General features: G+C 36.6%; 5 protein-coding genes across 7 annotated transcripts; 4 read left to right on the top strand and 1 right to left on the bottom strand.

The window, feature by feature from the left end:
* Positions 1 to 69: 69 nt before the first annotated feature.
* LOC110713953 lies at positions 70 to 4,433 on the bottom strand. 2 transcript variants are annotated; one of them, XM_021892404.1, is made up of 10 exons: positions 4,246 to 4,433; positions 4,044 to 4,124; positions 2,864 to 2,953; positions 2,583 to 2,755; positions 1,970 to 2,039; positions 1,676 to 1,755; positions 1,497 to 1,559; positions 1,248 to 1,324; positions 1,066 to 1,149; positions 70 to 708 (listed from the first exon to the last, which is right to left on the bottom strand). In XM_021892404.1, exons 1-10 carry the CDS (start codon positions 4,321 to 4,323, stop codon positions 656 to 658), a joined length of 849 nt encoding a protein of 282 aa, XP_021748096.1. In that variant the 5' UTR covers positions 4,324 to 4,433; the 3' UTR covers positions 70 to 655. The 2 variants fall into 2 exon arrangements, with proteins under 2 accessions (XP_021748096.1, XP_021748097.1); XM_021892405.1 differs by lacking the exon at positions 70 to 708 and having other exon boundaries at positions 823 to 1,149; positions 4,246 to 4,432.
* A 1,757-nt stretch (positions 4,434 to 6,190) lies between these two features.
* On the top strand, positions 6,191 to 10,496 carry LOC110714453. Its single transcript, XM_021892968.1, has 3 exons — positions 6,191 to 6,846; positions 9,321 to 9,675; positions 9,753 to 10,496. The coding sequence occupies exons 2-3, from the start codon at positions 9,322 to 9,324 to the stop codon at positions 10,386 to 10,388; spliced, it is 990 nt and encodes a 329-aa protein (XP_021748660.1). The 5' UTR covers positions 6,191 to 6,846; position 9,321; the 3' UTR covers positions 10,389 to 10,496.
* On the top strand, positions 6,854 to 9,313 carry LOC110714454. The gene is made up of 3 exons (XM_021892969.1): positions 6,854 to 8,201; positions 8,320 to 8,545; positions 8,638 to 9,313. The coding sequence occupies exons 1-3, from the start codon at positions 7,683 to 7,685 to the stop codon at positions 8,733 to 8,735; spliced, it is 843 nt and encodes a 280-aa protein (XP_021748661.1). The 5' UTR covers positions 6,854 to 7,682; the 3' UTR covers positions 8,736 to 9,313.
* A 2,013-nt stretch (positions 10,497 to 12,509) lies between the features above and the next one.
* On the top strand, positions 12,510 to 16,756 carry LOC110713880 (ATG8-interacting protein 2-like). Its single transcript, XM_021892316.1, has 3 exons — positions 12,510 to 12,759; positions 13,704 to 14,628; positions 16,217 to 16,756. Exons 2-3 carry the CDS (start codon positions 13,717 to 13,719, stop codon positions 16,307 to 16,309), a joined length of 1,005 nt encoding a protein of 334 aa, XP_021748008.1. The 5' UTR covers positions 12,510 to 12,759; positions 13,704 to 13,716; the 3' UTR covers positions 16,310 to 16,756.
* Positions 16,757 to 18,669: 1,913 nt separating this feature from the next.
* On the top strand, positions 18,670 to 21,875 carry LOC110714327 (origin of replication complex subunit 5-like). 2 transcript variants are annotated; one of them, XM_021892832.1, is made up of 5 exons: positions 18,670 to 18,988; positions 19,063 to 20,033; positions 20,146 to 20,574; positions 20,949 to 21,270; positions 21,361 to 21,875. In XM_021892832.1, the coding sequence occupies exons 2-5, from the start codon at positions 19,195 to 19,197 to the stop codon at positions 21,409 to 21,411; spliced, it is 1,641 nt and encodes a 546-aa protein (XP_021748524.1). In that variant the 5' UTR covers positions 18,670 to 18,988; positions 19,063 to 19,194; the 3' UTR covers positions 21,412 to 21,875. The 2 variants fall into 2 exon arrangements, with proteins under 2 accessions (XP_021748524.1, XP_021748523.1); XM_021892831.1 differs by having other exon boundaries at positions 18,670 to 20,033.
* Positions 21,876 to 25,487: the final 3,612 nt, after the last annotated feature.

The following is a 25,487-nucleotide window of genomic DNA, read 5'->3' as shown; positions in this document are numbered from 1 at the left end:
TTTAACTACTTATACAAGCTAAACTAGAAATTCCAAGTTTCTCAATAACGTAGCTTTTTTACCTGTAATTTAATGTGGCCTATTATAGATTAACAAGGTCTATCATCACACAATAATTAGTTACAACCTGCTTTTTTGGTGTTTAGAGAGCTACAATGGCAGAGATGAGAATCGATTCCACGATATTCTGAAACCGGGGGGGAGCTCTTACTACTTGAGCTATCCCTCACTCTCATTAATCAATTACAACCTGATGATTTGCTTTAAGTTGTAGTTTTTGAGTTAGATTGTCCCTCGGTAAGCACTGTAGTTCAGTACAGAGTACATCCGTCGTTTGGTACTAATTACGTGAAAAGAAATGCTCTCTCATTTCATCACTCGAAGCTAGACATGGTAATGAATGACAACCTCAGATCGTCTTGTTTATTGAAAGGTTATCATGATTCTACACCTTGCTTTTTCCAGCTGAAGGAGTTCATATTAAGACAGCCAGATGCATACGAAATCAAGATATGAGACAAAATTTACCGCCGACCAGGAGATCTTCCACTGGAGTAGGTTATTGATATGCTCCAAGGAGAGACGTACAAAACTCCAGAGTGGTATGACAAGGATGAGCAATTGAGCTATAGCTCCAAAGCTTTACTACACAATACTATTGTCTGGCGTATCTTCTTGGCTTGGCTCCTAACAACCATTCCTTGGAAGCTGAAAACAAACTCCTAGCTTGTAATTTTCCACTTAACTGATGTGATTGAATTTTGACGGGCATGTAATAATGCATAAATTTTACAGATTTGTTATGCATAGTTGACATTGTCAAACGCAAAACCTTAGTTTCTTTCTGATGAGTTCAAGAACATAGAAAGTGTCAGAAAAACTTCAGAAATACTCAGTAATTACAGTGTGTATCACAGCAAGCTCTATGATTTGGATATACAACAAAAGAAGATAATTGATGAATTGCAGTGTAGTAAGTTTAAGTAGAAATGCTGTGCATTAATTGCAGTGAGCAAGACAGATAAATACATTAAAACAAATTGTGAATCTATTTTAGCTTCTTACTGAATTCGGACAGCTCAAGCATGCGAATTCTGGGGATACTCCTTGCCTCTTCCCTTTCTTTTTGGGTGTTATAGCCCCAGTCACCTGATTATATGATTATGATAAAGCAATAATCAGATGTGGACTTTGTTCAAGCAAAGGAAGAAAAGAAACACATGAACAAATGAAAATGACTGCTTTACCTAGATACAAGTTCCAGCCTTCCAACTCTGGCTCCTTTATGACATTTTTTAGTGTAGCAAGTCGGTCCTCTACAAAGCTGTATATGGATATAATGTCAGACCAAAGTTGCTCATAGTACTAATTGTAGGGTCGTAACAACCACAAATTCACAAATCAACAAAATTGGAAACATTATACTCCGTAGTGTTTTACAAAGCACATCTACAAATTTATTAAGCCAACTATAGAGCAAAGGATAAAGATCTTACTGAAGAGCAAGTCCCTGATGTTCTGATTGTTTCTGAAGCATCTTGAGCACTTCCACCTTTGGGCTGAGTTCAGTGAAAAATGAGAATGATGTATAAAAAAATCCTATGGGACCATATAGATCTAGAAATTTTCATCAGTGAGTTTGGCATAGACATAGTTCAAGATAAAATATACTTACCCAGTCCCAAGTCCATAGATTCTTTCGGGAGGTATAGTCACACCAGCAAGCTCTCGCAGCAGAGCATCTGCAAATCGGCTCTGATTAGGGACAAAAAAAAGCACATAGACAAGTAAGAAAGTCATGAGAGAAAGAACTTGAATAGTTAAAAGGGAAGAAGTCACAATCTTCAATGAAAAAGATAGAAGTTATACTAGAATTTCGCATTATTTCATTCTATATGTTCCACCATTCTCTTTCAATTACTTGCTACTTCAACCTTTTTTTTAATACATTGACAGGGATAGAAAATACCTGTTTTGTGGTAACTATGTATATTTTTGAGCTTGTAAATCTTAGAGCATCAGAAACACCAGGATACAGTCTGCAGATAACATAAAAAGTCAGAAAAATTTAAGAATTGCAAGCAAGATTCCAGATAATATTAAGCATTCGCATAATATCCTCAGAGTGGTCTAAATGAAAATTCCCAGATTGCCTCAAGCAAGTGACCTTAAACGAGTGGGTTCAGTAGCAGTAAAAGATTATGATGTCAACACTAAGCCTTGTCTAAGCTTCCCGGTTTATCCCTTAATAGATGAATAATTTACAATTTTCCCAGTTATTCTCTTTAAGTGTAAATAGTATTGAATCTGTTGATAGGAAATATGCATTGTTCTTGAAAATCATTTTAATCATACACATACCCTATTGAACGCAGGAAAAAAAATAATTTTACCTACAAAAGGTCAAATTGATGAAGCAATTCAGTAAAGAATAACAAAGATATATTAGAGTGAAAAGGCAAGACTACAACCCTCTTTATTACCATCCACTTCAGTCCATCTTCCATTATGTGAGGATTTATTAGCACATTGTTAAGTGCATCACATATATGCCCACTGATCATGATGGAAACAGAAGTTACCTATTTGCACCAATCCATGTAGCCAAATCTTTCTCAATCCATTCATCTCTTACTTTCCCAAAAAGTTCTATTAAGGCCTCTCTGTTCTCCTTCTCATCCCACGCTTCCATAATAACTGGCTTCAGCTTAGGCCAATTCTCGAGTATGCCTTCAATAGTGAGCCCCTCTGCAGCCTTGTCAATGAGGGATGATAGAATCATATAGATTAAACTAATGATAGTGATAAACTGAAACTATTGCGGGAACAATGAATATCCTTGAATATCCCCAATTCTACTCACTGAAGATTTACGGATGGAAGGAATTCTGATCTCCAACAGCAATCTCACAAGTAACAAATTTTCATATCCTGTTTCAACCACAGGTCGCACCTGCATCAATGGCATCAAACTTTATGCTGTAATTTCCACTTGATCAGCAAATACCAAATCGTAATAAAATAAGAAAGTTCTAATCTAATTCAACCAAGAATATTTTGGTGATATAAATGAATATGCAAAATTGGTTTTTTCTGACAACCTAGTAAACAGTTGCACTCTAGCTGCTTCTCTGTTCAAATGCCACATGCAATGGCATCAAACTGACAACAATATACTACCTCCGTTTCAAATTGTTTGCAATGATTAGACATTTTCTACTCACACTTTATGTCAAATCGTTGCAAATAATTTGAAACGGAGGCAGTACAAGGGTTCAACACGGATGAGAAACATCAAACAAGCAGGTTTCTTATAGGCTAAAATGAAAAGTAATTGAAAAGAAGAAATTGCTATCAGATTTTGAAGTATTACACACTAGAAGTTTTCAGAATGTGCATCATCAATTCAGTATTATACTGAATTTTACTCCGTGTTAGTTTCCGGTAAAATAATACATGGTCTCACGTAACTAGTGAACCTAAATACAGAGTTATCCTAACATAATTAGATGAATTCATAGGATTTCATAATTCCTTCAAGGAAAATTCTCACATGAGACGGCCTCACAGTAACTCGAGTAAATTCTTACACGACAATTCAGGGCGGCAGCTAAATGTCTTGCATAGTGTATTAAGGTTTGCTCTTCATCTAAAATATACAACATCAAAACCTAACAATAGAAGTATAAACAGGTAGACAAATTAGTAGTTCCTGAACCCAATTCCATAAATATACGAAATTCGAGCACTAATGGGCCAAATTAAGAACTCAAAACTCCAACTAGATTATCTCATTTCTTGTAAGCTACTACTCGTATATCCCAAAATAAAATTGTACTCACATTTAAAAACCTAATTTACAATCCCTTTTGAGGACATAAGGTCATCAATTTTAAAATTTCTAATGTTGCATTGTAATCAACCTAGGTTTTTTTTTTTTTTTTTAATCATTCAAAGTTATTTCACAAGAACCAAATTGTATAATTCAACTCACAAAAACCTAAAACCAATTTAAAGCAAGAATTTAAAAGAGAAGTAATTACAATATGCATTTGGTCAACAATCCAGTCTTCAATGGCGGAGTCAACGCCGTTGAATAGAGTTGGCCATCGGACTTTGGCGGCCTGATTAAGCAGCAGCAACAACAACAAAATTAGGAATGTAATTGAATTAAAAATCTGAAAAATAAATGAAATTAATCGAAATTTTGAATTGAGAAGAAGATGAAGAAAGAGAAAGAGGCACCTTGAGAGCAGAGAGGGAGCTCTCGCCACAACTATCGCACAAAACACCATCGAAATCAAGAGCGTATAAATCCCCCATTTTTAGTGTTTACTGATTTTCTCTCTCTTCTAATCTCTTGCTAATACGAAGTATGAATCAACATTATGCAACAACTCAACTGCTCCATCACCCGCCACTCACTCACTAATCAGTTTTTTTTGTTGCTAAGGAGAAGGGCTCTACCGGGTCGGAACCTCTCCCAGGTCCTCCCAACCCGGGTTATCGGGCTAGACTTTTGGAAGTGACGGGAAAGGGTAAGGGAATACTTACCCCCAAAGTGTCTCTAGTGGGGCACAACCTCTTAGTTGTGAAATACAAACTTGACCACTAGACTAAGATGTACTCTGTACTTGGTGCTCATTAATCAGTATACCATGTATATACGAAATACTTTTTTTTTTAGAAAATACTCCGTATTCTCTCTATATATATTTTTTTAATAACATATTATGTATATACTTTTTGAAGAAATATTCTTTATATACTTGGTTATTATCCTATTATAAATAAGAGTTATTCAAGGTTTATGGATAAAAAAAAATCCTAAATTCAGCAAAAGTTAGTAATTCTGTAAATCGGATATATACAAAAGATTTTCCTTATTATATATGTAGAGGCACAAACCCAACGAAAAATAAAACACAATAATTCATATATATCAAAAATACTCCTAGCTTAATAAATCGCCCAAACTCAATGAAGCTTAATTAAGGAGAAGAAGATGAAGCCATGAAGGTATGAATTTCCCATTAATTATGTAATTTAATAAGAATGATCATACAAGTAGTATAGATTGTTATTTATGTGTAGGAAATGTGGGATATTATTCGATTATCATTGTACCTTGTATTTTTAGCTTTAATTTTTTTTCCTCGTGGTATTGGCAGCAAGGTATGAAATTGGAACGGTCGACGGCTTGTTTGAGCCCTTTGAGGTAAATTATACTCCGTAGTATACTATTATCTGAAATTTTATTATTGAAATGTAGTTCAATTGAAATATTGATTTTTTTTTTCATTTAAAAAATAAAATATTAATTTGTTGTAGTGTTCATATACTAGGTTAAGTCCCGTGCCATGCACGATAATTTTTAATACTTATCATAATATGATAGATCATGTTAAGTCCCGTGCCATGGCTAACATGTCTAGATCATCGTTGCTCATCGTACTAGTCAACACCTATGTCTGTAATTGTAACAATGTGGTTATATTCTCTGATTTACTAAAATGATGATTTTGTTAATTATATGCATGAAATTGAATGAACAACTAATAATGTTACATGTACATGTGGTTTTAATGGTAGGGTGTGTAAAAGTCGTTTGATTCGTAGTATTGTGCAATGGATAAAAGGCAACCGCCAAATTGATGAGAATATTGAAAATCCTTCTCTTCCTGGAGATATAATTGACTTGATTATTGCAATCCTCATCAAGCAATGTAGTATGAAGGATGCCATCAGATACAGTGTCGTATGCAAAGATTCGCGAGCATCAGAGCACCTGTTGAACCACCTTGGCTTACCATTAGTAAAAAGAGACGCACAAAAAATAAATATATAAGCTGCTTAAATCTTTGGGGAAATGAAGCGTCTCTTAAGCAGGCCGTCTAAAAGACTTGATGGTTCGCCTCAGGCTATGGCTCGATCACCTTGTGGTGTACGCAAGCAAATCTTAGCAACTTCACTAGACGGCTGGTTGATGATTGGTTGTTATTGTCACTATTGTCAATGGCCTCCTTTTCTAACCCCACCCCCATTGATAAGCACCCTCTTAGCCTTTATAACCCGTTTGCCAAGATTTGCTTTGATATACTTGCGTATTCACCACCAACTCCAACTTGTTGTCATTATCAATTTGTAGCTTTCAAGGCGATGTCAGTCTTTCGGTATAATATTTACCCCGATTATTACTTTGTTGTGCTAGCCAGTAGCAACAATAACCTTTCATTGTGTAGGCTTGATGGGCTAGGCCAGTGGTCTTATCATCATCATCGCCATCATTCAACTCTTTGCGATTTATTGTTTCGACAGGAGGAGCAATGTTTGTATGCTTCAGATAATAAAGGAAGAGTTGATATATTCATAATAATAAAGTGTGACAATAAGGAAAATGATGGTGCTAGTATCCAGGATTTTCGCCTTAATGTTGTATCTTCAGTGCAGGTAAAGTTGATATATTATGCCTTCTTAGTTCTTTCTATTTCTTGGGAATTTTCATGGGACATATTACTACCATATTAAAAGAGTAATGAATCACACAAACTATAAGGGGGCGTTTGGTTCGCGGAATATAGGTATGAGGTATGGGTTTAGAAGGACTAAAACTCATACCTTATGTTTGGTTGTCAAAAATATGATTTTCAAACCCATGAGGTATGGGGTTTAGAAACCTTGGGGGGGAGGTGGGTTTGGCCCATTCCATTCCCCTAGGTATCAAATATAAGGAGGGAAGAATGAGGGAAACAGGAAAATTACCGCCAAAGTCCATCTTCTCTTATGCTGCCATATTCATCCTTCACCCTTGAGCTGTTGAGCAGCAATAGTTCAGCCTTCATCCAGGTAATTCTTTTTTTAAAAAAAAAAATTAATTAAAATCTTGTTCTTAAGGTATTATCAGTGACACAGTGATGCATAATTTGTTTCTTAATACGGATGGTACAAATTTTATCATGTTGATTACCCTCCCACGAATTTTCGTTGATTGATTAGAGATACATAAGTATTCACACATAAATTAATGATAACATATGGCAATAGATGAACACTTTTTTGAAGATGCTTGTGATTTGACTGAACGATTGAATGTTGTACTGCTGAATTTGGATAATCATATCTCTTTGGTTGGACTACATGTAAATTCCATGTTTGGCATTCCAGTAAATCTTGTTCTTATTATATGATATTTCCCTAATTTTTTTTTCACTTTTTCTCCAAATTTGTTGTATAATTATTCTGCATAGCTATATATTTTTATCAAAGTAGTCATCTTTTGTGTGAAATTTATTGAATTTTATCATAATAATTGTATATATTTAGCAGATTTTTTATTAACTCAAAAAAAAAATTACCGACATATAATTGTGAAATAGTTTTGATGTATGAAATGGAGTGTTCATTATTGCGGGTCCACTATTGTGAGCTATCTTTGATTTCATTAGCGTATATACATACTACCTGTTGACTTTTCTTTTTTAATTCTTTGTGTGGATTGCCGATTGCATGCCTTTCTTTGGCTTTTGCTCTTGTATTTTTCTTTTTGCTCCCACCAAAGGTTGTATATATATTAGGCAAAAAGGCACTTAGACAATGAAATAAGAATATTAGGAAAACATATGAGTAAATACTAATAATCAATTTATAGGGTAATCCTTTTTGTGTTGTGTTTTTTTACAGAAATGGAGTCATGTGGACTATCCTTGTTAAGGAAAAAGAGAAAGCGACAAACAGAACTACTTATATCTTTAATAGTTATAATAAATTTCATGATTCTCATGTATTTCGTGCTACGTAGTTTAGGTGTAACTCTACATAAAATACAACGAATTAGAGATAAGAAACGTAATAGATTAGTTAATTTAAACTCGTTGATTAGAGATAGTGATGTTGCCTGTAGGAGTGAATTGCGTATGAACAAACATACTTTTGGTGTACTTTGTGAGATGATAAGCGATATTGGTGGATTGAGAGGGACTAGAAATATGAGCTTACAGGAGATTGTAGCTATGTTTTTGTATACATTATCTCATCATAAAATGAATAGGTCCATAGGACATTACTTTTATAGGAGTGGAGAAAGTGTTAGTAAACAATTTAACCTTTGTCTCCTTGCGGTTCTAAAACTACATCATCACTTGCTCAAAAAACCTACACCTATTACAGAAGATTGCGAGGATAGTAGATGGAAATGCTTCCAGGTATATTTAACATTATTAAAATATGATAAAAAAAAAAGCTCATTCTTTAATTGATTAAAAGCAATGTTCTATATACATCCTATGTAAATACTCTAGTGTATTTTCCTTATAATTGTAGAATTGCTTAGGAGCTCTAGATGGTACATTTATTAAAGTTCATGTTCCAAATGAGGATAGAGGAAGGTATCGAACAAGGAAAGGAAACCTTGCAATGAATGTTTTAGGTGTTTGTACACCTAACATGGAATTTGTTTTTGTCTTACCTGGATGGGAAGGCTCTGCACATGATGGTCGTGTTTTACGAGATGCAATTTCGAGGCCTAATGGTTTAAAGGTGCCTCAAGGTAAACCATGTGATTAAAAATAACCATATGATAAATAACAATTTTGATTACTACAATTAATAATGACTTCAATCTATTCTATGATTTTCAAGGTTGTTACTTTTTGGTAGATGCTGGCTACACTAATTGTGATGGGTTTCTTGCACCATATAGAGGGCATCGTTATCACTTGAAAGAATGGGGGGATTAAGTGCTGGGGAGTACTTCAACATGAAACATTCTAAAGCTAGGAATGTAATTGAGAGAACTTTTGGTTTGTTGAAGGGAAGGTGGGCAATTCTTAGAAGCCATTCTTTTTTTTTCAACTCGCACACAAGGTCGCATTGTTACAGCATGTGCTTTATTACACAATCTAATTCGAAAGCACATGCCCACAAATTTTGAGGTTGATGAGTCATCAGATGAGAGTGAGAATGAGGATATTGGTGATAATGTTGAATACATTACTCAAGTTCAACCATTAAATGCTTGGATCGACTTTAGGAATAATTTAGCGCAAACTTTATTTAATGCTTGGAGAGCTAGGCAAAATAACGAAACAAGATTTTTTTTTAATGAATAATGACTCTCTGTAGTCTTGTCCTTGTGTTTGGTGTTTTGTGAAACGATCTTTGTATTTTATGATTTTTTGTTTCTCATCTGTGTTTTATGTTAATCAAGGGACATGATATTTTTATTTAACTTTTAATTGCTTTCATTATGTGATACAATATTGCTTCCTACATATCATAAATAAAATATCTGGTTATGTATTCTTACTTAATTGATTAATTAGGATGGCTACAAATGGTCAAAGTTCTCAAAGTGGAAGAGGTAAGAATAAGCGCTTCTGGAAGAAAGAGGAGGAAGAGGCTTTGATTGATTGTTTGTTGGAGTTAAGTTGTGACCAACAATGGAAAGGAGAAGGAGGGTTTAGGAATGGCTACTTGAATCAGTTGGAGCTTATGCTGAACACTAAGTTCCCTGGATGTGGTTTAAAAGCCATTCCTCACATTGAATCAAAGTTCAAATGGTTCAAAGATAAGTATGCAATAGTTGCTGAAATGGTTAACAAGACATCCGGGTTTCAGTGGGATAAGGAAACTAGTACAATACAATGTGAGAGACAAGCTTATGATGATTTTTTCAAGGTAACTAATTTCTTTATTTATTTTTTAAAATCTTGCATTTTACTTAATCTAATATAACATATAACTAATGTTTTTAGACTCATCCTAAAAATGGAGGATTATGGAAGACTCCTTTTCCTTATCTTAGCAAGCTAGATGATATATTTGGTGTTGATAGAGCTAATGGGCTTGCGGCTGAGCTGCCTGAGGACTCTATCCATAACCTTGAAAAGGACATTGTTCACCTTGATAATGATAGTGACAATGAAGAGTTATATGATACTCTTTCACCTGGTTTAGCTACAGATTATACTCAACCCCAACCTCCTCCTGCTAAGAGAATGAAAAAGGAAAAGACTCCAAAGACTAATGAGAAAAAAAGAGCTACTCGATTTGAAAATTTATCATCTATTGACAATATGGCAGTTGGATTCCCTGGTTATATGAAAGATATGAATAATCATCTTGCTACTATTGCGTCTGCCATGAGTACAACACAAGAGCGTGAACAAGAGATTGTTGAACAAAAGAGAAGGCTATTATCTGAGATTGTTGAACAAAAGAGAAGGCTATTATCTGAGATTGGAGGTTTGTCTAGAATTACACAAGCTGAAGTTATAAGAGCTGCTAGTTTGTTTTCATCAAATCCTAGCCAAATGGAGATTTTCTATTCAAGTCCTAATGATGAATGGAAAAAGGAGGTGGTGCTTGACCTTTTGAGTCGTAATGCTTGAAATAATCTGCCTATTTTCATGACAATTTGCCAAATGTGATGGTTTATGAATTTGTTTTCTTTGAATAAATATGTTCACTTGGAATTTTAAACAGGGTTTTTGAGTGTTAGTTTTGATATTAAATAATTATCTCAAGTATTGTGATAATTTTGAATGTGTCTGTTTAAAATTTAACTATTGCGTTGTAGTTATTGTTCTTAGAGAATTGGTTTTGCTTGTTAAATTAATTAAAATAAAGATTTTTGAAAAAATAGAGTTGATTCCTCATTCCAATAAATTTCTAACCAAACAACATGTAAGGGGGAGAGATCTCATTCCAGAATTGAACCAAACACATGGTATTAAGTATCAAGTTCCAACCCCATACCACTTTAACCCCATTCTTAATTCCAAACCCATACCACTTTGCGAACCAAACGCCTCCTAAGAGTGTTACGGAGTGTTACCTAAATGAAGTGTCTTACCAACAAAGTGTTGGCTTATTACTTGGCAAGGTTTTTTTTTACACAGATCAAGTGAAGGTACTTGGGGTAGGGATTATATACATTTACCCTCCTATCTACTCCCAAGTAGCCAAGTGTCTGACGTATAAATACTTGAGTGTAGACATTCCTAAATGAAAGTGTGTTGTAATAATTGATTGTGAGGCGATTTGAAACTTGACTTGCTTTTTTTTTGTGCAGATTAGAGTTAGTGTGGCCAATGCACTTTCGTTTTCGACGCACTTGGTTGAGTTTTGTGGACATGTTACGGTGGTAACTGGGGTGGAAGTTTGGCCTCGAGAAACTAATAAGGTGGAATTGTACATGCTAGCCAATAATAAGGGTATGAGAGTGAGTCGACGGATACATTCAATTGGAGATCATGCTCTGTTCTTGGCCATGTCGAGAAGTGCTTCCTATTGCGTTTTAGTGAACGAATCATCCAAAGTGCAACCAAATTGCATCTACTATCATGTCTGCGACCAATACAAACATATAATCTTTTCCTTGGAAGATGGAGCGATCAATACCACTTATTATTCTAAAATGGGATTGAACGAGCACGGGGTTAGACTAAATAATCCCAGGTTTATTGCACCACCACACCGCTGAAACCTGCACCAAGTTGTTGAGTTTAATTAACATGAGTACCATCTTCGTTAAATAAGCCAACCTTTTGATTAACTCAGAATAAGTAACTTTTATTAGATATTAACTAAAGTTTGGACGCTTTTTATAACTTCTATTTTGATTATCTTTTTTTATTTACATTATGATAAACATGACTATGAAGAATCTTTAGATTTTGTTTAAATTGTATCAATACATATTAGTTGCTATTTTATTAGAAATTTTTTAATGTCACAAATACAAATAGTAGTATATTACCCTAATTATTGCAGCTAATATATACGCCCTCCGTTTTTAAATACTTGCTCCATTTCTCTTGGACACAAATGCCGATGCTAATCTTTGATCACTAATATCTTTAATTATCAACTAGTTTTGTACCCGTGCGATGCCCAGGTTGTTTTTTAAATTTTAAAATAAATTTTTAATCTTTATACGATTTGCTAGATTGTGAACTATATTATTTTAACCGATCAATATATATTATAATGTATGTTTTACGCTTTGAACTATTTCCTTTGTCCAAAAAATATTATAATACAAAAAATAATTTATTTGATAATTTTTGAGAATTATAATCTAATATTTTTTTTAATAATTTATAATTGAATTTGTACATTTGAAATACTGGTATTTTATCCAAATAGAATTCTAATTTAATTTTTTTTTATCTTATGAGGTTTATTAAATCTATCCAACGTGGCGCGACACTTGGCGAAAAGTTATAACGCCAAGTGTCGTTGCCTCGTGACCTGGCTAAAAGTTTAGCTTTATATATTAGTTTTATGATAAGCATAAATTCTAACAATTGAAAATTAATAATTTATAAGTAGGATAAATGAATACGATAGTGTAAAAAATAGAAATGGAGCAAGTATTTAAAAACGGAGGGAGTAACGGAGTTAAAAAGTAGTATTTCGAGTGTAGTTTTGTTATGGAGCATCGTACAGTGTTATCTCTCTTTGCACGCAAACACCATTGTATAACAAAATCCTGACTCCCAATACTAGGTCACCTCTCTGATTACGTATTTACGTGACAAACACTCACCGACGAAAGCCGGTACACAAAAACTCCAAACCAACCTGTCACCGGTTCTACCGGTTTTCCTTTATCTCATCTCATCCTGATTTACTGTATTTATTATTATTGTTTTTTTTAATTTAATTAACTCATTTATAATTTTCGCATTTCCCAAAGTCAGTTTCTATCTCCTACTCATCTTCCCCTTTTCTCCGGCGATCACCTTCGATTTCTATGTATGTTTTCATTTTCTCTGTCTTCTCTAATTTCTTCAATCATCGGATTATTACATATTTGAACCACTCAATTGTTGTTTGATTCAATTATTTCTATTATTGGCATCAGTTTTGTTGTTTGGATTACTTTTGATTTGATTTGATTTGGTTTTCATCTATTAGGGTTTCATTTTTTCGGATTTATTTGATTTTTCCTATGCCAGTTTTTGTTAATTTTAGGATGTTTATTGAATTTGTGAATATCTGACTGAATTGAATGATGTGAAGGATGTTTTAGTGAATTTGTGATTTGTTGAGAGCATGGATGTTGATGTTCGTTTTTGTGAGCTTGAAGTTCGAATTGCTGTTGTCGCTTTCGATTGATATGCAGATTTCTGATTGGATTTTGCTGATTTATATTAGCTTTGATTGATTGCTTTCATGAACGAATTTGATGGTAATCGAAACAGTATATGAGAAGGTTTATCATTTGAATGCATATGAAGTTGGTAATTGAGTGCATTCGAATTATGGAATGAATATTTGGGCATTACTTGATGTTGCACCTTTGATTCTTTTTACATGATTGTAAATTTATAATCATCATCTTGTGGCCTTTTGATAATGATTGTTGCTTGGTGAATGAGAAATGTTGCACAATATGACACTTTTAGTTTTCTTTGAAGCCGTGTAGTGTTGATCTTGTTCGTCAGTCGGAGCTGTGGTTTGTTGTTTTGATGTCCTAGAATTTAGTTAACTCACTGGTTGAAGGTTTTTGTTTTTTTTTTGGGCTTTGCGGCTTAATGATTGTTTCAATTGTGTTGTATATGGTGGAATTATAAAGTTTTTTTTTTGGGCTTTGCGGCTTAATGATTGTTGCAATTGTGTTGTATATGGTGGAATTATAAAGTTTTTTTTTTTCAATTATCTAACATAGTTTTACGGATCCTTGAATGATCTGATAGTTTGATAAATAAGATGGTTAATAATGACGATGGAGAGGAGACCACCTCTCAAGGAAATGAACAGAATGTTTACAAGGCTGCTGAAAGTGAAGAGGGAGAGGAAGCCATGCCACGTGGAAATGAATGGGAAGTTGTGTCACTAACAGCTTCTGCTTACGCTGCTGCTCCTGGACCAAGAGGGGATGAATCAATTCACGAGGAGAAGGATCCTACATTAGGTGAAGATTATGAAGCAGAAACTTCTAGAGCTCTTTTTATGTCTGGTCACTTTGTTTTTCCACCAAGTCAGCATGAAAATTTGCCCATAGAATCTGAAAGCCTTAAAAATTCCAAAGGAGAGGATGATGTTGGTGACCTGAATGTGGCTAAAGAGAGTAAAGCTGAGCAGAAGGAAGAGGAAAACTGGAGTATAGAAGGATTGAATGTTCCTGAGGAGTTTCTTGGTATTCCATTTCTTGAAGAGAAAAGCAGTAGGCTGCTATCAGTTCATGGTTCAGGATTTGATGATTCGACAACTCTACATCGACTGGCTGTTGATGACAAAGAACAAAATGTGTACGAGGCTGCTACATTTAGCTCATTTAACAGCGGAACAGAGATTGGTGGATCAGCCGCTTATGGTGAAAGTTTAGTTGAGAATTTTGATGAGCCATCTGACCATGGCTTAGATCCTTCATCTTTTATATCGAGGCCACCCAAGTCTGGAGAAGAAGAGTTTGGAGAAATCGATGACTCTGGGCTCCCTTGTGGGGCTTGGTGGAAAAGAAGTGTTGCCTCTTTATGTGCTCAAGTTAAAGATACAAATGCATTTTGGTCTGTTTTCGTTGCTGCTGCTGTGATGGGTCTTGTCATACTTGGGCAACGATGGCAACAAGAGAGGTGGGAGGTTTTGCAACAAAGGTGGCAGCTCAGTGTTGGCAATGAGGTATTGTTTGCTTGTTTGTTTGTTACTTTTAAGTTAAGATATGATTGATGATTATTTAATTCTTAATTCAGCTGTAGAAATGAAATTACAATTGTAGCTGTCCTTAAATAACAGCCTAGATTGCTATTGGAGAACCTGTGTGACCATATGTATTTATTTTATTCTCCCATGTTAGATAAGGAAATCTTTTTCTACTGAAAGGTGAAACAGTTTATAGGTCCTCTGCTGAAATTTAAGTAGATACAAAACAGTAGTTGTAGATAGTAAGTCCAAAAGATAGTTACTTGCCAAGAAACGTTAGAATTTAGAATATATGCTTGCAGATGCATGGTACAGTATTATTCCTTTCCAGCCGTATTCTCGTACATTTTCTCTGTTACACTTCCCAAGGTCGAATTACAAGTTTGCAGGTGCTCTAGTTCTTCAATTACTCTAATCTACTTATGAAATTCCTTATAAAAACTGCAATTGTTGAGGTGATGGGTCCACACTCCACATTAAAGAAGCTATTTTGTAGAGAATCAAGTGATAGGACATTTGGTGCCAGGAGAATTATTCTTAGGTCTTTGTCATATTTTAAGTTGTATTCTGGTTTTTGGCATGGAAGTTGTCTTGTTGGAGTTAGCAATTTAAACAGAAGTGGAACTTGTAAGGGGGTAATTAACTAACTATAGGTGTAAATTAAGTGGGGTACTAAAAAAGTAAGAAGAGTTACTAATCTCCTGTCTTATTTATGAGAGCAAAATGCAAGTGCTATGAACTGATTTAAAAACTGCCTAGGGGTTATCTATGAAGCACGAGGTCTTGCTAACTTATTGTAGTTACACCTTGGAAGGCTGCTCCCTGATAGCCGGGAGAGTTAGTCAGGTTTCAGTGAGAATGTGAGATACACACACCGACATTTACCCAAGAGAGAGTTACCATAAACTTGACCTGCGAGTATCTAGCTTATAGGCATGATGCACTGCATAGCGGTAACTTCTCTTCTGCTTCCCATGAGGCTTCTTATTCTCTCTTCCCGTACTACAACTGTGCCATAATGAAAGTAAGAGGAGAAGACAATGGTGTAGATTCCCATGTAAAACTGAACTCTTCCTCTTCCTCTTCCATCCTTGTTGCAATTCTCTTTGAATCAGGCTCCCAATAAGCACTTCTCTTAGGAGAATTCTGAGACAATTCAAAGTAAGATGCCGAAAACTGTATTCGTCAAAGGGTGACCACCAAGAAAAGTTCTGCTAACGTGCACATTAATGTGTGTGGGTGATCTATATTAATCTCAATCCCTGAACCAACCCAAATATCTTAAGAAAAATTTAGGGCAATTTTATTTCGTTCTGAATCAGGTGAGTAAATTGATTATTCATTTAGTGTAAAATTACTGTTTTCTCTCAACTGAGAGAGAGAGAGAGACTTGTATAGGATTTGATCCTGAACTAATGTCCCTTTTTTAATGCCAAACTTTTTGCCAGTGACCACAGCTGCTGCTTAGTTGCATGAGTTTAATATACACTTGTATAGGAATGGATAGAATGTAAGTATTAATATATGTGATGGCTCATGGTTAACATATGTGAATTTATCTTGACAGAAATCAGGAAGGATATTATCACGCCTGAAAGATGTGATTGTTGGAGGAAGTCGCCGAAGTACATATATCACTGCTGCCCCAGCTGACCATTGAGATGATGACGACAATTGATGATTGTGAGAGAAACGTGAGATACGACATACCATGGGAGATTGATGCTGGAGTGTGATGATTCAGATGATATTCTCATGGAGCTAAAATAGCTTTTAATACTTTTGCTTGATTTACGTTGCTGTATTATATTATTAGCGGGATTATAGCTTATGGTTCCTGGAAAATGGCCTTTCTGAATGGAGATGGGAGTGGTCTGAACTTAGCTTAATTGCAAAAAGGTCTAATTACTTGGTAAAAATTCTGCACATGATGGTTTAAGCTGTACAGTAATTTTGTGTTGGCATTTGTACAATTGTCATTGTGAAATATGCGGGCATTTTCTGCCTAAGATCTCATTTGGGGTTTCAAATTTCCAAATACAAAGTAGACCATTTGAACAAGTTTGTTGGATAATTTTTAAATAAATTGTATGTATTTATAACCTAAGAGCTTTGCACAATTTTTTTATTTTGTACGATAAACATGAATTGTGTGTTATTTTTTACTTTTTCTTTGTTGTACCATTATTCCATTATTGCCTAATGAATGTAATTATTGCATGCAAAAATTGGTCAATGTAACCTAAATAAAATAGAGCTGCACAACTTTAGATCATGTTAGAGGTGATAAAAAATTGGTCTGAGCTGGAGCTTAACATCAATTTTCATGCTCAAAGCCTCAAAACACGCTAAAAGTGGCAGGCATGTTGGGGGCAGGCATGTCGGGACAAAGTTGGTTTTTTTGGGGGGTTTTATCAAAAAAAAAATTCACAAAATCTCATATATGGTTGGCCACACAATGTGTACGAGGTTATTTATTCAGGGGTTTACTTAGTCAAGTAATATTTACTCAATTGGTTAGAATTTACCCATTTAGTGTTGTGGGGTGTACCCAATTAGTCTAAGGTGCACCCTTGTGCACCTTAAATAGGTGTAACAACGTAGCCCAAAAGCCTAATTACACACAACCCAATTAAAAAAAAGCCCTAAAACTAAAAAACACGAAAACTGCAATACACCCACCCACACCCAATAAGTGTATCAAAAATCTTCTTTTTCTATATGATTTTCTCTCTCCTCTTTTTCACTTTCTCTCTACTCTATTTCATTCTTTTACTAAAAAACTGCAAAAACTTCAATAAACATTAGGAAAGAGATGCAAAATCAAAAGGATCCTCCCCAAAATGACAATTTTATGTAAATTTCACTTAATTTTGTTTGAATATTGTTCGAAATTTATTATTGGAATTGTAAAAAAAAAAAATAGTGAAATCAAACGGATATTTTATGTTCACATTTCGAAATGCATATGTTTATAATTTGAATTCTTATGTTCATATTTTGAATCCGTTTGTAAACTTTCTGAAATGCTTATATTCACTTTCTAAATTCATATGTTCATATTTTTTTATGTATATGTTCACCTTCTGAAATGCTTAATTATGTTCATACGCATTCAAAAATGAACCAATGCATATGTTCATATTTTGAAATTCATATGTTCATATATTTTAATACTTATGAATTATGATGCATATGTTTCATAATCATATTATTTTTATTTCTTCAATTTTTAATGTTCATAATAAAATGCCTTATATTCATAATAATATTTTATATGTTCATAATGTAAGTATTTGGTGTTCTCATTAAGTCTGTTTATGCATATCTTCTCTCTCTTAATGCATATGATCATATTTTTTACGCATATGTTCACCTTTTAAATGGTTATATTCACTTTAAGGAAACCAATGCTTACGTTCATATTTTGAATTTTTATGTTTACCTTCTAAAATGCATATGTTCATATATTTTATGCTTATGTTCACTTTCTGAAAAGCTAATGTTCACATTTAAGGGAACCTATGCATATGTTCATATTTTGCATGATTATGTTCATTGATAAAAAAAAATACAGAAAATCAAATGAAATTCATACACAAATGAAATTGATCGAAGCTTTAAAAAAAAATCAATTCATATGAATTTAAAAAATCAAATAAACAACCAATTCCATATAGTAAGTAACATATTCAATCGTTAAATCGAAAAACTGAGAAAAATAGAAAAAAAAATAAAAAATAAAAAATGAGGAAAAAGGAATTAAAGAAGGAAGGAGAAAAATAGAGTATAATTTGTGAATTCAAATATTCATATACACCTTAATCAATCGAAATTAAAGCACAAAATTGAAATTCACACAAAAATTCATACTTAATAACTACTTTCATGTTGTAAGAAACAAATTCAATCAAAAAAAGTGTAAAAAAGGGAGAAAAATTAAAAAAACAGAGGAGAGAGAAAATAAAAAAATGAAGGAGAAAAATAAAGGAGAAGAAACCTAATGTTCACTTTCTAAAAAGCTAATATTCATATTGTGTTGTTGTTACACCTATTTCTAGGTGCATGATTGTGCACCTAAGAATATGTGGGGGTGTACCACATAAAAAATGCACCGAAAAAACCCGTCTTTTTTTTTTGGGCCGGGCTAGCAAGCCAGACTGTAGTGAGATTATTTATGGCATACAAAGGAAAAAAAGAGGGAAAGTATCCCGCTTTCATTTATTTTAATTTTCGAGGCTTTCTAGGGCTCCAATTTGAGGAACAAATAAGCAGGATTCCGGCCAAATTCAAACATTTCCGACGAGAAATCAACTTCAAAATCCCTGTTTCTCTTTAGGTAGGTTCGTCTTACTTTGATTCATTGCTTAATTTCCTCACTCACATACTTACTCTCTTCCTGCGGCGTCGCAGCTTTGAATTAGGTTTTTTTCAGGGTGAATTTGAAACTGAACGATTGATGTTTAGTTATAGGATTATCTTTCAATTGAGGATTTGGGTATTGGATTAACGTATTGAATTTGGTTAATTAGCAGTTGAATTCAAATGGGTAATGAAGAAACCCCACAATCTAGTAGAAGAACAACAAGATCTTTGGCTTCTGCTGATAATTGTTCAGAAAAACCTAGAAAGAGTATTTCTTATAAACCAACAGTTTATGATTTTATATATAGTTCTAGAAATGGTGATGATAAAAATTTAAGCTTGGATGATCTTATTTCTAGCTTCCCTGGTAGAAATACCCAGATTACTGAGGTTTTAGGTCATTTGGGTCCCTTGAATTCTCCTATGCTTCCTTTATTCATTTATGGTGGTACTTCAACCGGGAAAACTAGCATCATCCTTGAGATTTTTCGATATCTTAAGCGGCCATTCGTGTATTCGAGCTGTGTTTCGTGTTATAGTCCTAGGATTTTGTTTGAGTCTATATTGAATCAGTTGGCATTTCATAAAAGGAGTGAGCAAAATGGTTACTTGAGTGTGAAGAAGTGTGATAAACCCTCTGATTTTGCCAACTTTGTTAGAGAAGCATTGGTTAGTGTTTTGGATATTTTGAAGGGGAAATCTGCCAAATTGAGTTCGAAGAGAAGGTCTATAGATGATTTAGGGAATATGATTTACTTAATTTTCGATGATTTTGAGCTTGTTCGAGCCTGGGATAAAAGCTCTACTGTTTTGCCTTTTCTGTTTGGTCTCTATCGTATGCTGGGTTTGCCTGAAGTTGGTATAATCTTCTTAAGTAAAGTGTCTCCTGATGTTTACTACACAAATTCTGGTCATTTTGAGCCTGTCTCTCTATATTTCCCTGGATATACGGAGAAGGATCTTCGTCAAATTTTCATGCTGAAAAGAGAAAAACCAGAGCTTAATTCCTGTTTCCTAGAGTAAGTTTCACTTATACTAGATTTAAATTTTGTTAAGTTCTTCTAATTATTGAACTTAATGATTGGTAATGAGGGTATGTTTGTGCTCATGTGATTGTGTTCTTGCCTACAGTATTGTTCTGAAGCCTTTCTCTAGAGTCACAAGGCAAGTTGATGAATTATCTGTCGCTTTCCATCCACTTTATGAGAGATACTGTGAGCCCTTGAATGACCCAGGATCTAACTTTAGCTGGGAAACCAAACAAAAAAGAGAAGATGCAAAGCGAAGACTTTTTAGTCATCTTGTGCCACATATTCGCCCTTCTCTTAATGAAGTTTTTAAAATTTCATCACTTGATGTTGAAGCTAAAACAAATGTAGTGAAGGGAAAGGCAGGTGCAAAGAAGTTGGGAGCTCAGGATGAAGAGTTGGATTTCCACATGTCTGTTTCAGCAAAGTATCTTCTTATTTCAGCATTTCTTGCTTCAAGAAATCCTGCTACTCTTGATGCTTCATTTTTTGATTCAACCGGAGGTCAATCTAATGGGAGAAAGAAGAGAAAGTAAGTTTTTTCCAAGCTTTCAATAAGCAGTGCATCATTAGTCTTGTCATTCTGAGTTAGGTCTGTCAATTCAAATGGCTGTCATTTTTATGATGAGGGTTGGCTAGTGGCTATAGCTTAAATAGTGAGACATACTTGATATAACAATATTGCCTGCTAGTGTGTATGTCGTTTCATGTATGGGGATGTCTTCCCAAGATGCTAACATTCTAGAGTTTGCCCGTCTTTTTTATGATTTTTAGCCACCCATAGTATTCGACAGACCTGCAATATTGGCAATATATCTGTCTTGCTTTGGTTCTAAGCAAAGCTGTTCTGAAAAAGGTGTATGTGTGCGTGCATGCGTTAGTTTTTCTCATATAATGACTCTGCAGGTGTTCTGAGAAGTCAACGGAGCAGAAGGAAATGGCAGAGCAGGAATTACTTTTGAAGGGCCCTGGGACTTTTCCATTGGAAAGGTTATTAGCTATCTTCCAGTGCATCACATATGGGATAGATGAGTCTGTTGACGAAGAAGTGCATGATGATGATGATGGCTCTCTGGGAAACCAAGGAGCTCAGAATGACCTCACTTCTAGTGTTCTTTTGCAAGTGTCCAGTCTCTGTAATGCTAATTTTTTAAGTAAGGGAAGCAGTTGTCCACTGGAGGGCTCAATTCGTTACAAGTCTACTGTTTCTGAAGAATTGGCTGTGAAGGTAACTTTCTGATGTGGTTGATATTGAACAGAGTTTCTTTCTTACAAATTTATGTCATTTTATATGCTCTTTCCTTTTAAATCTGCTCAGATTGCAAGAAGTCTCAAGTTTCCCATTTCAAGATACCTGTATAGACGATGACCTGGCTTTCTTATACTGATCCACACCAGCAAAATGCTGCATCTCGCGATGGCCATTGGAAAAATTGACATACGATGGCACTTTTTTGTTTAGACTCTTTCTCACGAATTTGGCTCACGAATTTGGAAGGCTGTTTGGCCTCAACTCTTTGCGATAGTTTGGGAGGAAGTCTTGCATAGTTAAATATAATATTCACAGGCAAAGGGTGGTAATGCCCATCTACAGGTATATGCTCCAGCTGCTGTTAGACTCATGTAAATGATTAATTGCACTTGCCTTCTTAAGCTACTTGTTACTTGTATATTTTCTTTCTGTGTTGGTTTTAGTTGCCTAAAACTTAGACTGTAACTGTAATCCTTTATTTCAAACCTCGCGAATCTGCTATGTGCACCCTCACTTGTGCAATTATGCATATGTAACATCACTATTTGGAAAGAGTAATTTTGGAGAGATTGTGCTATTAAGCTATTTGAATTATTTTAAATTAATGCTTCATGACTTATTGTAATACTGCTTATTGTTCTGTACATGCTATATGGTTTTATTAAATAATGCAATCGGATACAAATGGGCTAAACAAAAGCCCAATGCAAGCAAACCCAAATGTAAAAAGTGGCCCATTTTGATATCCCTGTCTCCCTTAGCTCAATAGTTGAAGGAAAGATCACTTGAACATCCACCGCGTTGGATTACTTTGCCAAATTGCCCACAAATTATTTTATAAAGAACTTATATTTTATAAACAACCTTGTCTCCATTTGTTCTTCTGATTCTGAATTTTTCGAGAAGTAAAAAAAGGAAATTGGAAGAACAAATAAAGACGGAGGAAATACTTTCATGTTCAATGTATTAAGGTGTTGTTACGTATGGAATTGGTATTAATCAAAGCTGATGCATAATATCATACTCGGTGTTTGGGTCCAATTTAGTCCAATTGGGCCTAGTCATTAAATGATCCAATTAAAAGCCCAAGGTCAAGGTTCAACTCTCCAATTGTGCTAAAGTCAAGATCAGTCTACAAGGCAAGTCAATTGGGCCAAGACCCACATACTCCATATATACAAAGGTATAAAAACCATCAATATTACATTGGTACGAACAATACACACAAAGCCTCAAGCAATTAATTCTCTTGCATAGCTTTCTCTCTCTACACACTGTACTGACTTTAGCATCGGAGGGGCCTTCCTCGGCAACACCCCCGAGGCTAGTTTACGTGTGTTTGCTGTGCAGGAAACCTTCGGCCCAACATCACTTGGACCAAATCCAGTCTTCACCACTTTATCGGACCTTCGACAATGTCCCATTATTTTCTTCCGAAACAATTTGGCGCCGTCTGTGGGGAAGACTTTCAAAAATCTTTAAGCCAAATCTTTAATCAAAATCATCTTGCAATCATCTTAGTAGCAATGGCTAAGAACCGCAAGAGCAAAAGCCTCCGTCAAGGAGCAGGCGAAAAGCCTAAAACTCCTACACCATCACCCTCACCGGACCGGAACTCTCCCAAGGGTGCCAGTTCGGGGGGAGGATCATACAGGGAGGATTCCCTTTCTCCCGTAATTCACAACTCTCATCATAGGCCGAGTCCCTCTCGGTCTAGCAGAGGTCAGTCCGATCATAGGACTCATTCAGTGCCCCAAAGCCAACCATCGACCATCCGCTCTCATTCCCACACTCAGCCGAGGACCCCTTTGACGGGGCTCAGCTCGGAGGAGGTGGCGAGAGTGCTGGCAGTGCTCATGGAGGCAATGAGGGCACAAAATATGCCTCCACCTCGCGATCGAACTCCTCCGCATACCCGGCATCAACGGAGGAAGCTAGACCATGATGGTGGGAAACCTCCTTCCTTCCGGGAACTGGAAAAGTGGGAAGAGGATACCTGGAGAACTGAAAGAGAGAGGAAAAAGAACCCTCAATTTTTTCAGAGGATCCTCAACCTCCCGACCAGAAACGCATAAGAGCAGCAGCTCAGCTTCTCGGCTAGAATCTGCTCGCCGAGAACAACCTGAGACTGTTCGCCGAAGCGTCCTCGATCGACAAGGAATCGAGCGTGCACAGTCGCCTCTCGTTCCCTGCAGCCGAGGCCCAGACTTCCCAGCCAGGGACGAAAACCACTCCTACCTCTCTAAGAGGGCGGAGCGCGGTCCCTTCGGCCAGGAACAAGGGCAAGGCCGTTATGCTACCCACCAGTTCCCCATTCGAGCAATGGATACTGGAAGAGCACGTGCCCACGGTTAAAATACCGTCGCACATCACATATGATGGGACTTCGGATCCGAAGGACCACATTGCCTCGTATAAGGCTCATATGCATCTTTGCCCCAGATCCGAAGCGACTTGGTGCAAATATTTTCCAACCACTCTCAAGGGGGTCGCGCAAGCATGGATCTCCAAGGGAGTGAAGCAAGGCTCTATAACAGGGTGGGACGATCTGTCCTCCAAATTTAGGAGCAAGTTTTCCACGGCAAACCGCAGAGAGAAGACTACTGCAGAACTCATGGGTCTGCAACAGGGGGAGGCCGAAAGCCTCCGAGACTATCTGACCCGTTTCAGCAATGAGTCATCCAGCGTTTCTCAGCTGGACCAAGGGCTAGCCGTTTTTGCAATGCAGAATGGCCTTCGGCCTGGGAAGTTCCTAGACTTCATGGTCATACATACCCCGCAGACCTTGGAGGAAGCTCTGAACGCCTCGGATAAATTCATTCGAGCCGAAGAGTGGAACAAAACAAAAACCCAACCTTAATCTGGGGGAGGGAAGCAAAAACAAGCACTCTTGTCTGAAGGCCAAGGCCAGAGGACAAAGGGAAAGGCCAAGGCCTCGGAACAATCTTCGGCCAACGAGCCGAAGAAGGAAAAATCTGCCTCATACACAGGCAGATACGAGTCCTACACTCCGCTCTCTCTTCCACGCGCCAAAATTAACAGCGTGACGAAGGAAGAGCAGAGTTACCGAAAGCCGAGACCACTCCCAGAGTGGTATCAGCGAAGAAATAAAAATCAGTGGTGCGAGTTCCACGAATCTTCGGGACATAACACTGAGGAGTGTATCCAACTGAAGGACCAGATCGAGGACATGGTCCGGAAGGGATACTTGAAAAAATACATCGCGGATCATCGCGAGAAAAAGGAGGCCGAGAAGTCAGCAAAGGACCCTCGGCAAGACCTCGATTTCCCCCGGAAGAACAGTAAAAATGCGGAGGGAAAATTCTCTCCGATCAATGTTATCTCGGGAGGAATATGCTCTCGGAGGGAACACAAGCGACACCTTAGGGCTCTGACCCACCAGGTGAACAACGCCGACATTCAGCCTCCCCAATCGCCGGTGCCGAACATGACGTTCACAGCCGCCGACTGCCGGGGGGTAACGTTCCCTCACGAGGATCCGTTGGTGATCATCGCCACGGTGGCCAACCACGACGTCAGCAAGGTCCTTGTTGACGGTGGCAGCGGAGCAAACATTCTGTTCCGAAAGGCCTACAATCAAATCAAGCTGAAGCCCAAGCACCTTACGCCGGTACCCTACCCGGTATCCGGATTCAACGGGGCTTCAACTTATCCAGATGGGAAGGTGACACTTCCTGTCACCATCGGCTGCGATGAGGTAGCCAGGAATGTCATGACTGAATTTTTGGTCATTGACGGTCCTTCAGTGTACAACGTGATTTTGGGGAGACCCATAATTCACGAGATCCAAGGGGTCGTCTCAACTTATCATCAGCTGATGATTTACGTCTCAGACGTCGGCTTCCCCGAAAGGATCCAGGGCAGCCAAAAGGACGCCCAAAGGTGCAACTACCTCAAGCCATCCACTAGTCGCCCAGATGACGACGACAAGGATGAGGAGGAGAAAGAAGAAGAAAGAGAGCCAAGCACAAAAAAGGCGAAAGGCCTAAGTGCTTCGGCCCAAGGATCTGTGCCCAGAGAAAAAGGGCTCGAAAGGGAAAAGGCTAGCTCTTCAGCTGAACCGAAAGATTCAGAGAGCCAGCCGAAGAACAAAAAGACTGAGACACCTGCTGACATAGGCAGCATGCCAAATTCTGAAGAGTCCAGTCCATCAGCAATGGATATGAACTAAC

The sequence above is a fragment of the Chenopodium quinoa genome, unplaced genomic scaffold (genome assembly GCF_001683475.1).
Source record: "Chenopodium quinoa cultivar QQ74 unplaced genomic scaffold, ASM168347v1, whole genome shotgun sequence".
NCBI lineage: Eukaryota > Viridiplantae > Streptophyta > Magnoliopsida > Caryophyllales > Amaranthaceae > Chenopodium > Chenopodium quinoa.
This window is presented reverse-complemented; position numbering and strand designations above follow the sequence as displayed.